This window comes from Drosophila navojoa, chromosome 3 (genome assembly GCF_054131105.1).
Source record: "Drosophila navojoa isolate 15081-1374.11 chromosome 3, UAZ_NAV_1.0, whole genome shotgun sequence".
NCBI lineage: Eukaryota > Metazoa > Arthropoda > Insecta > Diptera > Drosophilidae > Drosophila > Drosophila navojoa.
Genome location: NC_142891.1, coordinates 4,225,761 through 4,247,215, shown reverse-complemented (window position 1 = coordinate 4,247,215; position 21,455 = coordinate 4,225,761). Strand labels below are relative to the sequence as shown.

The window sequence follows — 21,455 nt, the reverse complement described above, 5'->3', positions numbered from 1 at the left end:
GCTCACTGTTAAAAGACAAAGTAGGTTGCGCAACACTGTTAAAAGACACAGATGCAAAAGTAAAAGTGGTCAAGAGATTGGGTGATCAATAAATGCCTAGACAAAGACTTAGAGTATAAAAATTGCCAAAAACCTTTATATTTTCCTATTCGTGAGTCTATGTAGAACCTGAGATTAACCGCCCAGCTCATTTTATTTACTCTACTAGTTTTGAGACAAATAACTGAAATAATGACGTCACACTGTTAAAACAGCTGACTTCTTTGCATAACCTACTATCTTTCAATCGTGATGCTTGCTCAGCGTCAAGCAATCTAGTAGTCCACGTGTTTGCTGTCAAATATCTTGCTATAGACCTGAATGTTTTGTAAAATTCATCAGTCTTGCGCTAAAATGGAAAAGGAAAATTCGGAAATTAAATCGGTAAGTTTTTTTTACTTTCTTTTATTTTCTATTAATTTTTTTTTTTTTCAATATTAACTGGATGTGAATTAATTTAGCTTGACGACGGAATGAATTCTTCTGAAGAGAAAATGCAACGTAAGTGTTAAATTTAGATGTTTACATTAATTTATATTTATAATTTTGCATTTAGTTATTATATATGCATGTATACACATACTTACAGCTTCCACCGCTACTGTGGCATTACCTATTGCAGGAACAGACTCAAAAGCAACAAAACGTCCGCATGTAAGTATTCCTTTTTGTATCAATGCGCCAGTTATTGATTCTTCTCTGCAGTCAGACCTGGTGGCAGAGAGTAAAGAGAAAGAGTCGGACAAGAACATAGATGTTGTTAAAAAGGTACTGCTAAGTTCTATGCGGAAATACAAGCAAAGGGTTAAGCTCAGCGTCAACAATGGGTTTGAACGCGGTTTAACGCCAGAACGTGTTGTAATGTCATTAATGCAGGACAATGTGCGTATATTTGCTGTCCGATTCAAGCATCGAAGGCTGCCAGAGTATGTAACTGAGGAGGACGTAAGGAAGCATGCCCCATATCTACTTAATCATATGTAATCTATAATGAAAATCCTATGGTTATATTGTGAACATCTAACGGCCATGAAATTTTTATAAGATTTTTAAAAAAATCTACGTCAAAATAAAACACTAGAATAACATCTATAACTGCATTATATCTATATTTTTATTTTTTTTTTTTCTCAACCTACAATTGGTTGCTATGTTGACATTAAACGCTATTCTGATATGCTTATCGCAGCTGTCAGATCTTTGGCCCGCATATCTCTCACGCGCTTCACATCGCGATAAGCGCCAACTCATTCTGGCCAATAATTTGCATTGCAAAATGGCTATTACACGGCTTATCTGTCTATATCGGTGCTGCAGCACAGTAGCTGGCCAGCTGTTAATAATTCGACTAAGCTCCATGCCATGCCACTCTCTTTGCCACAGGCAGAGTGCAACATTTGCTGAGCTTAAAGTGTTGCGAATTACATGCAAATTACTTAATAATAAATTCTGTTAATTGTTTTAAATGCCAAAGCTGCCGGACAAGAGATACAATCTCAGCTCGTGTTACACAACACTTGAAATCGATATGGCAAAAAAGTATTCGAGTAGGTACATTCGATATCGTGAAGTAGTATTTTTTGCCTTGCCAATATTAATATTAATATTAATATTAATATTAATATATTAAATGTGCTCATCTCTCATAAACTTTCAAGTGTATTCAACTAACTGCAATACCTTATCAAATATGAATCCCTTCACATATACGCTGGACATAATACCAAACTTCGCAACTCTTTAAAATGCTGCTTATAAAATTAGTATATCAATTTTTCACACAAAAAACCCCAGCAAAAATATAAAAGTTTAGCCCAGGCGAACAGAAACAAAAAAGTGGTTTAAAAAGTTGGTCGAGATAAAGAGGGAAACCCTCTGACAGGACGAAATTTCCACGACTTGCTTACAATATATATACACATACTCGCTTGTTATACCCTGTGCTTAAATGCAATGTATACGTGGGGTGTATTGACACGAAGTTTTTAAGATAATGGTATGTAGAATAATATAGGTGACATTTCTTTTTATATAAATTCAATAAAGTTTAATCTAGTTCATTCTATTTATAATCTCAGTATAGCAGTTTATGGAGCATCTCCCAGTCGAGCAAGCTCAACGGAAACCAAGGAAAACAAGGACTTGTTTTAATTTGTATTTACATGACACAGGAACACAAAATCGCTAAAGAGTTGAAAATTAAATAAAAGGGCGAAATGCAGTAAAATCTCGGTAAAGAAGAGGGTAAAAAAACAGGCGTGGCAGGAGAACGTTGAAAGGGTAATGGAAAGGAACAGGGAGAAGCGGGTCACATGCGGCATGTGTAAATATTTAGAGTTAATTAGTTCAAGTGACTGCAGGAGTGGAAAAGGACTCGAAATGTGCTTAAAAACGCGTAAAAAGTGCGAAGCTCATTTTGGTAAATAAACAAATTAATTTTATTAAACTTGCACGAGTTGAACGCGCAAAGAGAAGAGACACAAGGTAGGCTGGACTAATGAAATACCCTGCAAACTCAAATATAAAATCAGAAAAATGAAAAGAAAATGTTGTTATTAATGTTGAATAAAAAAACTATTTATAATGTACAAAAAATTTGCATAAACAAATTTTTTTTACAAATTTCATATATGTAAATTAATATTATAATAAGTTATTTATATATGTAAATATATATATATATTTTATTAATTTTTAAAATTCTTTATATTTAATTCAGTTTGAGGTAACATAAAAATTGTAAACTAAATTATTATAAAAATATAAATATTTATTTTCATAATTTGCAGCTCATTATGGGATAAAATTTCAAAATTCGTTGCTCTATCACAAACAACCTGATCCTTAGTTCTCAGTTATTCTCTGGTCCCTAGTAGTTTCTATTTCAAAAAGTTTTCCCAAGCTTTAGCAACAAGCTAAGACACACACACACATGCAGAGTCGAGTTTACACAGACACAATCACCCACATACCACACAAACCACAATTTAATTTGCATTTAACCAGCCATTTTTAACTGAGTAAAATCAATCGCAAATTGAATTTCATTCGGGTCGTTATCTTTAATTTTATTTGACTGATTATGCTTTTAACTGGAATCAATTTGCTTTGTCGTGAATGGCTGAAGGCAGAAGGCAGAAGTGGACTACACCCCGTTTAATGGGCAAATACACAAAAGCAAAAGCAAGAAATCAAAATAGAGAAATGCAATCATGTTGAAAATATTTGCATATGCCGCGCCGCGCCAGAGTGCCGCCCTCGAACCGGAAGCGGAAGTAAACAATGGACGGCAACAGCTCGACTCGCAGTCGGAGCTCTCGACAAAAGCCAAAAATTCGCATGAAAGGAATCCAGACTGAAAAGCGAAAAAAGCAAGGAAAGGCGGAAAACTCGATGATGCTGACGATGAAAAATCGAAAATAAATTTCATATAAAAAACTGCTTTAGTCTGCATTGTAGTCAAAGGCAAAGAGTTGCTCTATATAAAGGGCACAAATAATAATAAGAGAATACCGGTTAGCGGTTATTTTTTTATTATAAATTAATTTTATAATATGTTTTATATTACAATTTTTCAAATATCTTCAACTCTGTTCTATAGAAAGGTTTTAAAACATTAATATATTTTTAAAAATAAAATTGCAATATTTAAATTTCATAATTATTCTGTTGTACAGCAACGAAATGCATTAGAAAATCAATATACCTTTTAAAGACAATATTAGCGTTATGTAGAGGTATACAAAAATCTCAGCACGCTTACCTCATTTGTGTCTCTCTTATTATTTTCCGCTCACAACGCGCATTTGTTCGCCACTCTCCACCTCTCTCACTTTATGTGCATTCCTTCATTCGCGTCCTTACCACAAAAACTCCAGCTGACAAAAATTACGCAATACATATTTTGCACACCATGAAACTAACAAAATATATCACTAATCACTTAAAATGCTCCTGTATCACAAACAAATTTAATATAATAATCAATTGAAACACATTTTGATAGCTAAACTTAACTAATTACGAGTCATAACACCCGCGCACAGATCCCGACTGATCGAAAGAAGGAGCGCACGCAAACTAAAAATAACTCATTAAGTGCGCTCCTTCGCTAAGCCGGCATTCTCTCTAATACAACAACAACTAAGAGCAGCCGGCATTTATACTTATAAAGCAACAACAAAGGCACTCAACTAACAGCGCTTCTGCTCTTCATACACCATTCGCAATGCGCTAGCGCTCACACTACTCTCAATGGGACCATCAGTCGCTCTTAAGCTAACGGGATCAGCAGCATTTCAGCCAATGGCATGCGCGCCATGGACATATTCAATTACCCCTCCCGTTCAGCGCATCAGTGAAACCAAAATATGTAACGGCATTAAAAGCAACAGCAACAAATATTGTGCTCGCGTTTAGCAGAGACACAGATAAGGCAAAAAAATTCAGCAATTTGTGTGTTGTGACATCACAGTAGGGAGCTTATATGGGTGCGAGCGAAACGAAAGAACTTTCGCCACAATAAAAAGCTTTAGTGTAGCACAAAGGAGACTTTTAATCAATAATGACAGCTCACTTTACCCGCATAATTTGGAAATATCAAAAAAGTGAAAACAACCTTAACCCAACCAGTACCCACTGCAGTCAAAAGGCATCGCCAGACAAAGCGCTCAAAAGAAACGATACGAAACGAAACGAAAAGTTGAAAGCAAAACTGAACTGCAAGTGTGTAAATGGCAACTAGAGAACTAGAAAGTGTGAGAGAGACAGAGATGGGGAGAGGTCTTAAAGGAAAGTGTTGGAAGAGGCATAAGGGGAAGGGACTGCGGTTCTCATTGGCTGTTGGCATTGGCATATTGAGTGAAGTTTTCAAACGTCAAAGTCGATTGCAACCTGATTAATTAAGAGCGGTGAGGTTGACTGACTGCATATGCGTGTGAATGTGTGTGTGTGTGCGTTAGTTAATGGGAACTGCAAATGGGCATTCAGCTAGCAAAGCCCTAGTGTCCTTTAAGCCAAAGGCCATTTGTGAATGTGTGTGTGTGTGCCATATGTGTGTGTGCATGCACAGGTGATCCTGGTCGAAAAGGCAGCTCAGCCATGCCGCCGGCTTGCAGCAACGGCTCCTGTTTTGCCTGCAGGAAAAGTGAAATTCACATTGCTATGCCACCAAAGGACTTCGGTTCAAGGACTCGACAAAAGGACTACAGCCAAAAGGCAGCGTGCGCCATCTGCTCACCCCCCTCCCCCCAACGCCCACCTGCCCATCTGCTCGCTTGCCAATTACATTGTTTTGCACGCAGAAATCGCTGTGAAACTCATTCCGAGGCCAAAGCCCATTAAATGCCCAATTAAAATCCAAATGAGCCAGAGAATACAGCAAACAAACGCAAGAACAACTGTACGTAAAGCCCGAAATATATACCAGATGGTATTACGATGGATACGACAGCGAAAGCAAAACATGAATGGCGCTCGGAGTTGCTTATGAGAACCTATTTAAAAAAAAAGAAATGGAACCAATTCAGATGAATTGAGGTGAATATGAAATACTCTTGAAGAGGTGGAAACCAGGAAGCATAGTAAAATCTCAATATCTAGTCAAAAAGGCGAGTGCCCCTATTTACGTAATTCCGTAGAGGTTATTCAAATGTTTACTCCTAATTTTCAGTTCCCAAACTCTTACTCCTTAACTATGTACGTGATGGCACTTACACACTGCAGAGTTTTCTAATACTTCTACTAGCACTAGCTCGACTTAATTCTCATTACGAATAATTTTGCATAAATGAAAAATGTTTACAATGGGTGCTTGAGTTAACAGTCTGTCGGAGTTTGTTGACTCGGAACAGGTTCCACGGATGCTCAAAGGGGCGAGGAGCAGGGGGAGATGGTGCGCAGAGAGTGAACTACTTTTATCAGCTGTCGTCGAGTTGCTTGCCTGCCTGTCGTCTGCCTGCATGCCAGCCAGTCTGTCTGTCCATCCGTCCGCCCATCTGGCGGTTCGGCCTACAGGGCCTGGTAAATCAATGCAATTAGTGTCACATCCTCTGCATTTAATGTCTATGTTTCGTAATCGACTCTGGCGCCCATGCCAGGTTTAAAGCTCATTGAAACCAGTTGCTAACTATGACTTTGAGTCGTGTTAATAGAAGAAATGAGTGTTGAACTTGGACATATTAATTCCTTATATCTATCTAGTTAAACGTATACAGGTTCTGAATTAATGCTGAGAACTTTATATAATGTATTATTAACAAATTTTAATACCCACTCACTGAACTATTTAACCCAAGACACACACCTTACATTTGAAATTATCCCAGTTACACACCACACATATAAATTTCTATAGTTAAGCATCAGAAGCCATGTCACAACTCCACAATGGTGAACTGAGCAATATTTACCACTCAGGGCATATGTGCTTGTCTTAGCTAAGTCGGTTTAGTGAAGCCCACCACCAGCTGACAGTGGGAATAAAATTCTAAAATCAATACTTAGCGAATTTATGAATACAAATATAAATTCTTCAATAAATATGTAAATCTATTTTAATGTTAATATATAAAAAATATATAATTAAAAGAAAATTATTTGAAATAAAAAATCATACATAAAATTTCTATTTATAAAATATTTTTTAATATTTGATTATATATCTTTTTAAAATATTACTAAATATTTAATAATATTTTTATTCATTTGATTTTAACAAATTTATAGTTAGTCAAATGTAATTTATTTAAAAACTATTTTCTCATTTTGAGATGAACTCTTTAGTGAGTTATTTCACTTTGCGAGTGCCTACTGTGCCCATTAAGTGACGTCGTGGCAATTAAATTCCTTAGCTAGCTGCAGCACGTTTCGCTCTGCCAGTAAATGTCACAGAGAGTCGAGCTTCAAATTGCATTTGTCACACATGTCGTATGCGCAGTTCCGAAAAGTTGTGAATTAATTATGAATTATTTAATTGTGACTGTGGGGGGCCAGCTAAGTGAGCTGTTGACACGTCGCCGTGAATAAGGCAAGTGGTTCAGTGGTTTCAGTGGCTCAACAAAAGGAAACTTGTTGACAAAAAGCGAACAGCGACCAAAACACGGAAACGTGAATGAGCTAAATGAGAACATAAAAAAAAAGAAAATAAAAAATAAAAAACTTGCGCAGGCGCCAGCTTCCATCCTGGAAGCAAGCCCAGAGTGTAACAGTGCGGCAGGTGGGACAGAGTGGGGCAGAGTGGTTCGTTCAATATTGAAAGCGTTTGCTGGAAGACGAAACCACAAAAATGTTTCGACACGTCTCAACTGACGATTCAGTCGCAACCCGAGCCGTGGCCTGACAGCATGTGTACGGTTCCCAGCTGCCCAACGGAAAGGTGTGTGCAACGGTATAACGGCGCAGTAGAACAGTATAACAGCGCAGTAGAACAGCGTGTAGTGTATTCGCATCATGGGCCTGCTCGGCACGCTGCGACGACTTAGTCCAAGTCCACGCAGCCCCTCGCACGGCATCGAGCTGCAGCATCGCAGTAAAACGCAATTGGATCTACAGGTTCCGGTTCCGGTTCCGCCTCCATTCCTGACCACGACTCAGTCCTCGCCCCATCTAACTGAGCAAACGTTGCAGGTGTGGCGGGCATTGCCAGCGGAGATTCGACATGATCCGAGCATGGCGAGCTTTCAAATGGAAAACAAGCGCGTTCACGGTGAGTCGAGCAGACCCAATAGAGCAGCAAGCGCAGTTACAGGGTATACACATGTACAGGGGTACTGAAAGTGTATGCTGAAGTATATATGTATAAGAGCGCATGCTGTTGAAGATTAGCTTAAAGAATACACTGGAATTTCTTTTAAGTTCATTGCACACGACTATGCAATACCCCGTACCCATTGAAATTCCATTTATATTATATTATTATTATTCCAATTTACCATGAATAGCATGCTGAATTTAAAAGTCAATTCAAAAAAGTTGATTTCTATAACAGAAACGAATGATTAGGGTATCTATAAGTCGAGCAGACTTTATCAATTGTCATTTTTACTCTCTTTTCAATTTAACAAAAATCATAGATTATTCCACGATCATCATCTTAAAACTTATTTTGTTTTGTGTATATTAAAGGGTATCTTCGAGTCGAGCAAACTCATATATTTACCATACAATATTAATAAGCTGCTGATATATTAAAATTTTCACTCTAATCCCAAGAGTATGTATAAAAGAATAAAAGAAATTTAATTTAAAGGGCATCTGCTAGTCGAGCAGCAGATCCCTTAATTTTTAGTCTTTTGAGTGGGATAAATTAACCTAAAAGCAGTCAAAACATTTATCTTGAGTCCTATCGATTATTAAATAATGTCAGACCCGATAGATTGAATAGCATTTGACAAGCACTTGACAAGCACTTGACAAATACTTGGCAGGCAGATGAAAAGCCCTTGACAGGCAATTGAGTCTCGGTGGTAATAAATGTGTTTCATTTGGTTGGCATATGTGAACAGGCTCCATGGTCGCCGACAGCGAGGCGGAGGAGCACGATGTGGAGGTCGAGCTGGATGTGGAGGAGCCAGACGACCGTAAATCTAGCTATGCGGGCTCCGATTTTCTGGACATCAAAATGAAGCCGAACTATGACGGCGACAAGAGCACAGACGATGAGGCGACCACGATTCACTCGGATCACGAGCCGCACGCAAATGGACCCGGCAGCGCCAAGGCCGTGGCTCGGCGTCTGCATCACAAATCGAAGCGCTCCAAGGAGCAACAGCAGCGGGATAAACGCTTGAAGAGATGCTGCCTGCTCGTCATCTGGGTCGTGGCAGCCGGCGTCCTGATCAGCGTGGGCGAGAAGCAGCTGCTCGAGAAGATTGTGCAGGTGCCCAAAGGGGAGATTGGCAAATGTAGGGCACACGCACGATTCCCACATCTCTCTGCACTCTAATCTTCCGCTTAGTTTTTCAGCTGGAGCAGAAGCCCATGGGCGACTTCTACCTGAGGCTGGAGGGCGCCTTCGAGCAGTCCTTCAAACAGTTGCAGACTGAGCTGGAGGAGAACGAGACGGATAGTCGCAGCTATCTGTTTGTGCAGCCGCAATTGTCCCACAATGGGAGTCGGGACTATATGGTAGAGCTGAAGAATAGATCAAATACTCCGCCATCAAGTTAATTCTCCTCTCTCTCTCTCTCTCTCTCTCTGCCTTCATAGGATGTCTTATCACCCTGGCAGCTGCCTTTGGTGCCGGATGATGAGCTTTTCAGGTCGCCCGCTGTGCATCGCAATCACACCTTTCACATAACCCCCGAGTTGGGTGAGCTGCTCGCCCATCGGGAAAGTCGCATGCGTTTGCGCATCTACAGCAATGCTCAACAGGATTTGGCTGTGGATCTCAGCTATAATCCGTTGATTGTGAACAATCGCACTGGGAGCATTCTAGCGGGACTCATACTGCTGCTCTTCTACGGCCTGCTCATCTCGGAGCAACTCGATCGTCCGTTTGTGGCCATCATCTGTTCAGTGCTCTCAGTGACGGCCTTGGCTGCCTTTCAAGATCGCCCCAATATGGAGGAGATCAAGCAGTGGATGGACATGGAACTGCTCACCCTACTCTTCTGCATGATGCTGCTCATTCTCATACTCACCGAGACGGGTGTCTTCGACTATCTGGCCGTCGTTTGCTTTGAGGTTTCGGGCGGCAAGATCTGGCCGATGATCTATAGCCTCTGCGTGATCACTTGTCTGGTGTCCAGCTTGCTGGACAACATGACCACCGTGCTGCTGCTCACACCAGTTGCAATACGTCTGTGCGAGGTCATGCAACTGGATCCCATACCCGTCGTCATGGGCATCATTGTCCACGCGAACATCGGCGGAGCTCTGTCACCCATCGGCGATCCCATCAGCATCATCGTGGGCACGAACCGCTTTATCATCGAGAATGTGAGTCGAATACTTGATTTGATTTCTAATTTTATAAACGTAGAAGGAGAGAGATCATAGATATAATAGAGATCGTAGAGGTCGTCGATATGGTAGGGACCGTAGAGATCGATAGACTGATCAATAGATAGAAGCATAGTTTTATTGATAGATAGATAGATAGTTATTTGTAGTGGATAGGTAGATACTAATAGACCAATAGTTAGACATCTGAATACAGACAAGATAATAAATATATATTGACAGATAGATACATCAACAGACTGATAGATATATAGAATCATATGTGGATAGGCCTATTGCTAGACCTATGATAAATAGATAATTTAATTTAGAGATCATTAAGTATGGGTAGAAACAAGATAATCAGAACAATGTGTAGACCAATTTCAAAATGAATATGTCCAATAGTATTTCCTAAAACTTTTCCTCTCAAACTCATATTGCAGGACATCAACTTTTTGACATTCATGGCCCATATGATGCCCGGCGTAATCTTGGCCTTGCTGCAGAGCTGCGTCTACTTACGCATCTACTATCGCAATATGGATGAGCTGCGGCTCAACGAGCCCAAGGAGCTGGGCGAGCTGCGACGTGAGATTAAGGTGTGGCAACGTGCTTTGAATGCGATTGGAGCCTGCTCAAAGGACGCGCAGCTGGTGCGTGGCACTCTGCAGGGCAAGGTTAAGCAGCTGAAGCGCACATTGCGACGCAAGGAGCGGGGTGTTGGCTCTACCGAGATCTATGCCAGCACGCTCGACGAGTTGAAGCAAAAGGTATGAGATATATAATTCATATTATGTTGTCAAATTTAGACTTTTCTGTGTGCCTACCAGTTGGTATCGGCATACATAATCAAGCAATCAATCAAGTAGATTTATAATAATCCTATCAATCACTCCATATTTCAAGGAGCCCTATATAAAAGCACTATAGTTGAGTGAAGAAAGTCTCATATTTATGATCACGAAGTCTCTATATAGATCATCAATCATTCAGTCAGCCAATCAGCAAGTTTAATAAGTAAATCTTATCTATTTATGAACTTATGCTGCCCTATGCTATATCTAGCATTAGGTCAAAAGCAGGGAAAATTTCCACTTTCTTGCTCTAACTATTTAATCATTGCGGAAAGCGTCAATCAATCAATCAATCAATGAATTTTTCACACAAGAAATATTTATTCACTATTTATTATAATCAATCAATCATTTGTCATATACCAGATCAGATCAGTCAATCAGTCAATCAATTTTATGTTATTCATAGATCGCTTCTAATAATAGTTTATAGACAGATTGATCAGTCATTTATCATACAGATCAGATCAATCAAGCAGCCAATCAATCATTCTACACTCCTTACAGTACCCCATCAAGAACAAGAAGCTACTGCTGCTGTCGACCGGTGTCCTGATCTTCGTCATCGTCTGCTTCCTGGTACAGTCGGTGCCCCGTTGGCGCACCTTGCCCCTCGGCTGGGTGGCGCTGCTGGGTGTGATCCTGCTGCTGATCATGGTGAATCGCGAGGATATGGAGCATCTGATACACCGCATCGAGTGGACAACGCTGCTCTTCTTCGGCGCCATGTTCGTGATGATGGAGTGCGTGGAGCGGCTCGGGCTGTTGGTCAGCATTGCCGAGTTCACGGAGCACGTGATTCTCGCCGTGAGTATGGAGCATCGCCTCACGATGGCCATATTCGTGATATTGTGGACCACAGCGCTGGCCTCGTCCATCCTGGACAGCATACCCGTGGCGGCGATGATGGTCAAACTGGTCACCTCTCTGGTGGCCAAGCAATCGCTCGGCCTCCCACTGCAGCCCCTCGTCTGGGCCCTCACCCTGGGCGCCTCCCTCGGCGGCAACGGCAGCCTCTACGGCGCCTCGGCGAACGTCATTGCCGCCGGCATTGCCGAACAGCATGGCTACAAGCTCTCCTTCACGCGGTATCTGAAGACCATGCTGCCCCTGATGCTCTGCCAGATAGTCCTGATGACCATCTATCTGCTGCTCGCCCACAGCGTCTTCGAGTGGAATTAATTGCAATACGACAAAATCATATATAAATCAAATAATAATTGAATATTTCAAATTTTTTTAACTATTTATTTAAGTGTTCTTTGCTTGATTCGTTATATATTTAATATACAACTCTAAATTAAATACTAAATATATGTATGTTATTCCATCTAGATTTTCTTCTAGTGTTTTCTCAAAAATAAAATTCCTTTCACATCAATTATGAAACAAGCTTTTAATTCCATTCCTCTTATCAGAGTGAAAAAAAGTTTTTTCTTAAATTAAATAAACTTCATTCAATAGGGAATATGTCCATATATTGTATTGTGTATATCAGATGTTTAGCTTAAGAATTGTTGATCACTTAATCAGTACTGCAATTAGTCAGTAGTATAGTAAACTATTTATAAGACATACATATTTGACCGACTTTGGAGCTCAGCTAAACATCAAATAATCTGTCAATCAATCCCTCAATCATTCAATCAATCATTCAATCAATCATTCAATCAATCAACCATCAATCAAAATAGTCAGTTGCTCAATCAAGATAAATATTTTTATATGCAAAAGAGATATAGGAATATCCATATTCGACGATCCATATTCGAATATCTTACAATCCTAGAAGGTCAACCATGTTTGACGAACCTATGTCTTTCCTTTGTAAACAAAGAAAAAGACAAGTTTCCCTATGTTATCGATAATCCCTAAATCAATTAGTTCAAGGCTTGTTAACATTATTTATTATATATGATATCTCTCATCTTCAAGGCTCTCAACTTTGAACTTTGAGCCTTGAGGTTGCCAGGAAGGTCCTTCGAATATAAACAGCCCTATAATTGAAAGTCAATTATTAATATTTCCATTCTTACTTAGTATCTAGACTGTGATAAGCTCTAAATGGAGCTCGTAGCTAAAACCTATTGGGAATTACAGCAAAGTGTTCTGAAGCGCAGGCTCAGAATACATTTGAATTGAGATCTACTCACTGTTGACATATTTATTACAATTAATGTGACCATGGAGGGCACTTTGCATAAGACTCTCAAGCTGTTCGTGAAATTCTCGAACGCGTAGGCAATTTGTTACGTCTGGGAAAATGGGAAAACAATCAATTTGGCTGTCAAGTGAAAGCAAATAAGGGCACAGATTAGCGAACGGCAAACTGAGCGAACTGAGGCAAAGCAACGGAGAAGAAAAACAAAAGCGAAACATTGGTTCCGCTTTCCATGATTCGCCACAACAAATGTCACTTTTCAGTTATTTTCCATCGAATCAATTTTCAGTGGACGCAACGCAGAGCTCGCCCGCGGTTCGATGTCAGCCAAAAGGCGAACCGAGTGGTGCCAACGCATTTTAATTAGCCAAAACGTGATGAAAATTCGGAAAATTCAATAAGAAAACAAAAATGCTTGGAAAATGCTAGACAAACAAAGTGCGGCACAAGTGAAGAGCGGGAGAGACGCAGAGGGGCATACCTGAATCGTATATTATATAAAATAATTATAAAATAGATTCTTCCGAGCCAAGCGAAAATGTCGTCGTCCTATACGTATTCGAAGCCCACCTTCTCAATAACAGATCATTCGTATGATCCCTTCCACCTGCAGCCCCTGGAAACTGCGGCGGCCAATGGCGAGGACGATGACAACGATCCCGATGAGGATGCGGATCGCTATACCAAGCTCCAGGATCTCGTACGCTGGCTGCACTTCAATGCCAAGCATCGCAGTCGCAGTCGCAGTCGGTAAGTTGCAGGTCCTTTATCCAAATCAAGTATACGCCGCGTGCGGCCGCACTTTTATTTGTCTGACAGAAAGTTTTTCAATTAAGCAACTCGAGCATTTAATTGGCCCTAATGGCATTGGGAACGTTTCCCCGTCTGTTGATTTGGTCTTAAGTACTTTTTATTGGGCATTCGTGCTTCGAGCCCCTTTTACAATGTTTTGCGCGCTCTCTTCAGGACCCTAGTGCTGCTTTTCTTGGAAATCAAATTTTTTCCGCTTGAAGACTATTTCAACAAATCGGCAAATTATTCATTTGGCTTAGTTTTCCCAACTCAAGTGACATTTTTGGTCGACAACAAGAGTTTTTATTTATTCTGCCCAGCAAATTGTGAAAAATATGACCCAAATGGCTTTATCTGTCTTTTTATGGACAGCAATCAAATAGATAGATAGATAGATAGCTAGAGTATGATGAGAAGCATGTATATAAAAGAAAGCAGATTGGATCTATATCGGTTCCTTTTCCTGCACAGGGTGAAAAAAATATATAAAAAGTATCCATAGAAGTTTTATCACACAACAGAATAAATTAATAAATCAAAATAATTCATTTATTAAAAAAGACATTAAATAAGTTTATAAAAAAAATAAGCGTGCATAATATTCGTACTCAAGCAAAAAAATTAAACTAAAACAAACAAATTTTAGATAGAAAAGCATAAAATACATCAAAATCAATTAAATAATAAAAAACTAAACAAATTTCGCACATATGAAAACTTGAACGAAACCTTAAAAAAAAATATATATAAATAAAAAAAGCTGAATATATAAAAAAACATTGAAAATAAATTATTTATGTTTTACAAGAATACAAAAAAAATATATATATAAGAAATTAAATAAAATAATACAACAATTTTAAATAGTAAATATATTTGTAAAGCATTAAAAATATAAATATTAATAAATGAATAAAATTAAAAAACCAATTGTTGAGCACAATATTCCAAATATTAAAAAAAAGTCAAACTTTAAGCTTTAACAAAAATATATAAATAATAACAATATACAATTAGTGTCAATAGCGATTCGAATTGTGATTGATGACGGGCTGTTTATTATTCACAGTTTTATTTCAGAGAACAGTTAATGAGTGCAGCTACCTAAAAAGTAGACTTTTGAGAGACGTGCTTAACATCTGAATGCATCTGAGTTATTTTAAGTGAAATATATTACTGCCGGGGAATATTCGTAAACATAAATCGTAGATTCGTGTTGTTTTTTGTTTTTCTTTTTTTTTTTTTCGCTGCCCACTCATGAAAATTAATAGACCTATAAATATATAGCTCATATATTCATAGCATTTATGCCGCTGGCAATTTAAATGTCGACTCTTGAGCCACATAAATGCCAATTTAGGCATAAGAGTGCGTTATCTATAGTCCGATTTCAATTAAAAGTTCCGCCAGCGACGAAAACTCACAGCTAGATCTAATTGAAGAAGATAATAAAGCTGTCTAAATAAAGCTAAGCTTAAAGAAGAGACGTAAAAAAATATTTCAGCCTAAGTATTATATAATATGGAATGGAATAAAGATTTGATATTATGGATAATTTTGGGCGAGGTTTTTCTAATATTCATTTATTTTTATTGTAAATAAAAAAAACTAAGTAATCTACTCATCAATATACCTAGTAGTTCTTAGAATATGTGTATCAGTCGATCAATCCTTCTATCAATCATTCAATCAATTATTCAGACATCAATTTTAATCAATTAATTTATATATTTAGCTATGTACAGTCATTCAATCAATTTATTAACAAGCGTAAAATGATCCTATAGATACAAAAACCAGGAACAAACCAGATATGTACATGCATATGTATATGTATATGTCATATCAATCAGTTGCTATATATGCTTAACATAGCATATGACTCAGCGCCGCAAATTCACCGTTAAATAATTTCATAGAGGCTCATAAATATAGCCCCTGACTAAATCGATTATTGATTCAAACAAAAATCTTTTTTTTTTTCTCATTAATAATACATTAAACTAAATTGCTTAGAATCTATTTAAGCTGCCTGAATGTCATTAGATTCCAAGAAATAAACAGAAGGCTTTTCTTTATTCAATTTGTAGGTCAGAACTGTTAGCCTTGGCAGTGGCAGAGACTATCTATTTCATGGTAGCAAAGTTGTCTAGCAGACTATTAAAGACGACAAGAGTGAGAGGCAGGGAAACAGACGCATAGAGTGAGAAAGGGGGACCCAGAGAGAGCGAGAGAGAGCAAGACTAGGAAGGTATAGAAAAGTGGCAAAAGCAATTACCACGTGATCAATTTTTAATAGAACCAAACAAAAGGTAAGAAAACACGTCGAAAGCAAGGTGGCCTGATATGATGTACCAAGTGCCATTAGGGCTGGTAGCGAGGCTAGTAGGCGTGGCTGGCAGTGGGTGTGGCACACCCACACTGACCACATGTGTGTGCGGAAACACGGCTAACACAGTTTCTGTTTCAGCGCCCTTTTCCGGTTGTGCATTGTGGGTTTTCCGCCAAGAATTTTCTGTGAAACGAATTGTTTGCCAGCCCGACCAGGTGTGAATAGGTGTTGGATTACAATACAGATGTATGAACATGTCTATCCATGTGTGTGTCCGTCTGTGTGTGTGTGTCGACTTCCGTGCAAGTTCCAGTCTTTTTGTGTTTGGGAAGCGATTAAAACAGGTTGAACTAAGTTGGCATATACAACATATAGGTCTGCGTTTACATGGCTCTCATCAATGTAAATTGGGCAAACGTGTGGATAAAGGCTCTCTCTAATTGGCATCTTGTAGAAGCACACTTAAATGACAACAACAGATTTCTATACAAGCAAACACTTCAAAAGTTGAAACCCTTTAGGGAATTTAAGGTTAATGCTCACTATTCTGGTTCTAATATGAAGTTTTTCACACTTTACCTCAATCCCCAACTTGAAAAGTCTAAATTCTAATTAGTCTAGACTCTAATTAACAACTTTTAATTAGCACCAGACGAACTTTGAAAGCATTTAAGTAAATCGCTTTGCCATACACAGAAAAGTCAATTATGCAGGCAAAAAGTGTTTTTGAAACCCATTCTAATCCATGTTCTCTGCTCGTTCGGCTACCTGTTGCTAAATGCATTTTCTAGTACTTTTCAATAGCAGAAAACACTCAAAGTCAGGTATGCAACAGCTGCACCCATTTGGCGTATCACATGTCACATTCGAGACACTCGGTCACAGTGAGAGCGCCTGTTCACAGTGACTGTTCACCTATTGCGCCTTTCATCTTCATTAAATGATTGTGGGCGGGGTGAAAGTTGCAAAATAAAGGAGCGTAAATTTCAATTGAATGTGGTTTAAGTGCAAAGCAGCGCGTGGCTCGAGCAACGCAACCAATGTGAGAGCAAGATACCCTTAAAGACACGACCTAGTGATATCCTAGAAAATCACAAATCGATAAAATTCACATTGAAATTAAATCATATTATTTACTGTCCCATTATACGGAAGTATTTTATTTTAAATGTTCTTTTTATATTTTTTGAGGTTCCTTTTGTATTTGATATTTAATATATCTGAAATACCCTGTATAAATCACAGCTGCAAAATATTTCTTATAAAACATATTATTTCATATCACTGTTAGTTGCGCATACCCCTTTAAAAAGATTTTAAATTATTGGGTATATGTATAGCACAATAATGTGATGTTATCGTAGTTATTATAATACGCATACGCCAGGGATGCCAGGGATAGACTCTGCCTACTCTAAGACCTCCCAGCTCTAGCTACATATGTATCACCTATATATGTATGTATATACATGTATGTATGTGTGTGTTTGTGTGGTCATATCTATATAAATCTATGTTCACTTCATTGTCACTGATTTTTTGCGCCTTTTTTTCTATTCAATAACACTTGAGCTGAATTGAGTTGCAAATGCGAAGAAATCGAGAGAATTTAGACAAGCGCAAGAAAACTCAGCACACACACACGCACACTATGATGTAAATTTGTACAAATTTATCTTTTGTCAGTGCAGAGAATTAGAGCATTCGAGATTTAAGGCTTGAGCTTTCGCTTTTGCCTCGGGCTCAGCTTCTGCTTCTGCTTTTGCTTCATCTTTTGTGCGTTTTGTCAGTCTATAAATAAATGCGAGAATATATTTCGTTGTCAATTTGAGAATATTTTGGTTGGATATTGCGAATTTTCTACGTAGTTAGGTTGATTTTCTTATGCTTCCCATTGATGGGCGATGTGACATGTGACTGAATAGGGGACTTGAAACCTTGGAGACACGTGACTAACGAAAAAGTATTTGTATCAATTTGCTATTATGTATATAAATTTATATATACATGTGTATATAATGTATTCATTACAACATACTCTTTCGTTTAGTTAAATGAGTATATTAGTTTTCTATCATTTTCCACTCATTGTCCTTAATCTGTTCATATCTGAACATTAATTCAAATAATTTAAAGTTATATGAAATATTCACATATATTTCATAGTTCATGGGATACTCATCGCAGTCAAGTCACTGATGACTCCCTCGACATATAGGCCCTCTTACGTATATGATCTTACGATAGCGTCATAAATCAAATCTTTTTAAAAATTAATTGGTTGGTTCGTCAAATATATTGACGCTCGTTTGATTCTAAGGCCATTTTCAGCTTTCTATTTATAAATAAACAAAAATAAATAAACAACAAAGTATATATATATATATACTGGAAAGTTATAAAAATAAAATGATTAAAATACCTTTAATAACTGGAACTTAACTTTTATTGCTATAAATTAGGCAAAAAAAAAAAAAAAAATGCTAAGCTTTTGTAGCTTCATAAAAAATAGAAAGAGCGTGTTCATAATTTGTTTATAAATTTTGAAAAATTGTTTTGTCAATTGATAAACTCATAGAGACTTATCCAAAAACTCTATTCTTAGAAATCCAGAAGAATTATGAATATGAATATGAATATGAATATGAATATGAATATGAATATGAATATGAATATGAATATGAATATGAATATGAATATGAATATGAATATGAATATGAATATGAATATGAATATGAATATGAATATGAATATGAATATGAATATGAATATGAATATGAATATGAATATGAATATGAATATGAATATGAATATGAATATGAATATGAATATGAATATGAATATGAATATGAATATGAATATGGATATGAATATAAATATGAATATAATATGAATATTGAAGGTATATCTGAATATGAATGAATACTATAATATCAATGAGTATCAATATAAGAAACAAACGATTATTAAGATCAATAAGGCTTATATTTTGAATATGAATATATGAATATGAATATGAATTTTAAATAAAAATCAAAGTGTTTGAATCCAAAACATTATTCACAGTTCAATGGCCAAAGCTAGGGCTATTAAATAGGCAAATGGATAAAGAGAGGGTTAGGAAGAGTCCTCCAAGGCGTTCAAGTTCAAGTCGAGCACGGAGAGAGAGACAAAGGGGCAAGAGATAAGGTCACATGTCAGAGATAGAGAGAGAAAGAGAGAGAGAGAGCTGACTGGAAATAGAGAGCGCATCGAGAACATTCAACAGCTTGCATTGAAAGCGGCAATTGAAAGCTCTAATGCTTGATTCAACTCAAACAAACTAGCTTTCAATGCGTCTTTCAATCAATCAGAGAGGCAAAACAGCTGCGTAGGCAGACTTGAAGCGTTCTATTGAGCAAGAAGGGGCAGACTACGGAACAGCGCGTAGCATCCGAGATTTATTCAGTGCCCAACTTTTGGCTGAAACGGACGTGCCGCTCCCGTGCTCTGTGTGTCGCTCTCTGCGTCGGTTTTCGGTTTTCGTTTTACGGGTTTGCGAGTTGCGACAAAGAAGAAAAATAGAGAAAAAAAAAAGAATAGCTGAACACAAAATAAATGCTTAATTAAAAAGTCAAAAGAGAAGCAAACATACAGAAGCGACAAACAATTAAAAAACTTTCCGAATAAAATAAATTGAAACAATAAAAAGTAATTTGGTGAACAGCCAAAAGTGTTGTAAAGTGCGTAAAATAGTTGCTTGCCTCTTGGGACAGGTATCTGATTTTTGATAAGCTGCCGGCTTATTCTATATTTTATAGTACTATAACCTGGGCACTGCACGCTACATGAATTGCCTAAGAATACCAAGACTAAGCAGAGTTAGCTCCCTTAGCTGGGATCAAGAGATTGAGGTTGTCAGTGCAAAAGAGTCAAGCTGATATTTTAGTATATAGCAGTATATCGCAATTATATACAATTCTTTGTACCTCAACTTGGGAGAAGTTCATACAGAGTAATAATTAATGGATTGCTTTATGAAGTCATGCAATTAAATAGAATTCCAAATAATATACCGGACCGGTTATAGATATATAAGCCTCTGAGATGGTTGGATGGGCGGTTTCGTTTTTTTTTTTTTTTTGTATGCATGTATATATAATTAAAAGCTTATATACCTGCAGAGTGTGCCGAGAGGTATATAATAACAATGCAGATTTTTACAGTCTTTTAATGCAAAAAAAAAGAAGTGTAATTTACATATGCAAATTTTAAAACGTGTTTTGATACATACTTATAATTTATGTGCACGTTGCTGATAAAATGTAATCGACCCAGTCAATTATACTTAGACGATAATAAATTTATAGTATCGTGTTATATGAAATTTATATTTTATAAATGAATTACATATTTGCTTAATTTTTATTTCACATAGATTTGCGTTTACAAATGACGTTATTTGTTATAATATCTGTATAGTTCTTATATCTATAGTTCAGCTCATAGATTCTCATACATAAATTTATGAAGCCCAGTATCACCCAGGAATATATATGTATGTATTTGCATATTCGTTATAAAGAGTATACAAAGTGAAATTAGCAGTAAAAGTTATATATATATATATATATATATTTTTATATATGCATACATAAATAAATATATCTTTACTACTGCTTACCAGACTACTCATAGCACTCAATTGATGACACATAAGTTACTTAATCGACTTAAAATAAATTCGAATCATCGCATTTCAATAAATATTTCATATATCATAAAACAAGTGCTAAAAAAAACGGTTGCTAAGCCAATGACTGCCAATTAGTATAGACTCAACAAATCATATAAATTAGTTTAACATTTGGTATACACTACATACCATGAAATTATATATGATATGGGACCCATCTAAAATATTGTTAAGGTTTTCTTGTCTTAGTTTTAATTAAAATGATGTTTACAATTCTGTTTAAGGCAGGGTATCTGCCAGTCGTAGCCAATGAGCTCTTATCATTTGTTCAACTCGTTTCATATATAAGCTGTCTGGCTTAACAGCAAATAATCTATCCAATTTACTGTTATTCTTATCCTTCACCTATATCCTTGAAGCTTGTGAAATAAAAAAGACCATCGCACCTGCAGTGCACCTGCCCAAAAGTACACGAAAAAGAGACAAAAAAAAAGGAAACCCGAAGCCGAAAAATTCTTCAGCATTCAATTAACCTCATTGGAAATTTATCAGAGGCCAAAGTGTGACAGAATCTCACATAAATATTAATCATATTAATCATATATTCGATTGACCGAGACACACCTCAATAATTAACTGTATGTACAACTATGTATG

The 21,455-nt window shown here is 37.3% G+C and overlaps 3 protein-coding genes across 5 annotated transcripts in view; all 3 read left to right on the top strand.

The window, feature by feature from the left end:
* The first annotated feature begins 306 nt into the window (after nucleotides 1-306).
* On the top strand, nucleotides 307-1,129 carry LOC149091625 (uncharacterized). Its single transcript, XM_089256768.1, has 4 exons — nucleotides 307-423; nucleotides 501-540; nucleotides 629-693; nucleotides 745-1,129. Exons 1-4 carry the CDS (start codon nucleotides 361-363, stop codon nucleotides 1,021-1,023), a joined length of 447 nt encoding a protein of 148 aa, XP_089112894.1. The 5' UTR covers nucleotides 307-360; the 3' UTR covers nucleotides 1,024-1,129.
* Nucleotides 1,130-6,981: 5,852 nt separating this feature from the next.
* On the top strand, nucleotides 6,982-12,230 carry hoe2 (hoepel2). The gene is made up of 6 exons (XM_089257718.1): nucleotides 6,982-7,744; nucleotides 8,544-8,942; nucleotides 8,996-9,165; nucleotides 9,247-9,978; nucleotides 10,428-10,754; nucleotides 11,346-12,230. Exons 1-6 carry the CDS (start codon nucleotides 7,489-7,491, stop codon nucleotides 12,018-12,020), a joined length of 2,559 nt encoding a protein of 852 aa, XP_089113844.1. The 5' UTR covers nucleotides 6,982-7,488; the 3' UTR covers nucleotides 12,021-12,230.
* A 1,050-nt stretch (nucleotides 12,231-13,280) lies between these two features.
* The window catches only part of hoe1 (OCA2 melanosomal transmembrane protein hoepel1), a 29,612-nt gene continuing 21,437 nt past the window's right edge, over nucleotides 13,281-21,455 (top strand). For 2 of the 3 annotated variants that reach the window (XM_030382891.2, XM_089258526.1), the window contains exon 1: nucleotides 19,560-19,845. Coding sequence is in view for 1 of the 3 variants with exons in the window: in XM_089258525.1 (XP_089114651.1) it covers nucleotides 13,538-13,745 (208 nt within the window). In the remaining 2 variants the exon portion in view is untranslated. Of the gene's footprint in view, nucleotides 13,746-19,559; nucleotides 19,846-21,455 lie in introns of those variants that run through there. The other variant, XM_089258525.1, reaches the window with a different exon arrangement.

Coding starts and splice junctions, on each gene's coding strand:
- LOC149091625 (XM_089256768.1), top strand. CDS start 361: ATGTTTTGTAAAATTCATCAGTCTTGCGCTAAAATGGAAAAGGAAAAT. Junction 424..500: donor AAAATTCGGAAATTAAATCG/GTAAGTTTTTTT, acceptor GAATTAATTTAG/CTTGACGACGGAATGAATTC. Junction 694..744: donor AAGCAACAAAACGTCCGCAT/GTAAGTATTCCT, acceptor TCTTCTCTGCAG/TCAGACCTGGTGGCAGAGAG.
- hoe2 (XM_089257718.1), top strand. CDS start 7,489: ATGGGCCTGCTCGGCACGCTGCGACGACTTAGTCCAAGTCCACGCAGC. Junction 7,745..8,543: donor GGAAAACAAGCGCGTTCACG/GTGAGTCGAGCA, acceptor ATATGTGAACAG/GCTCCATGGTCGCCGACAGC. Junction 9,979..10,427: donor ACCGCTTTATCATCGAGAAT/GTGAGTCGAATA, acceptor CTCATATTGCAG/GACATCAACTTTTTGACATT.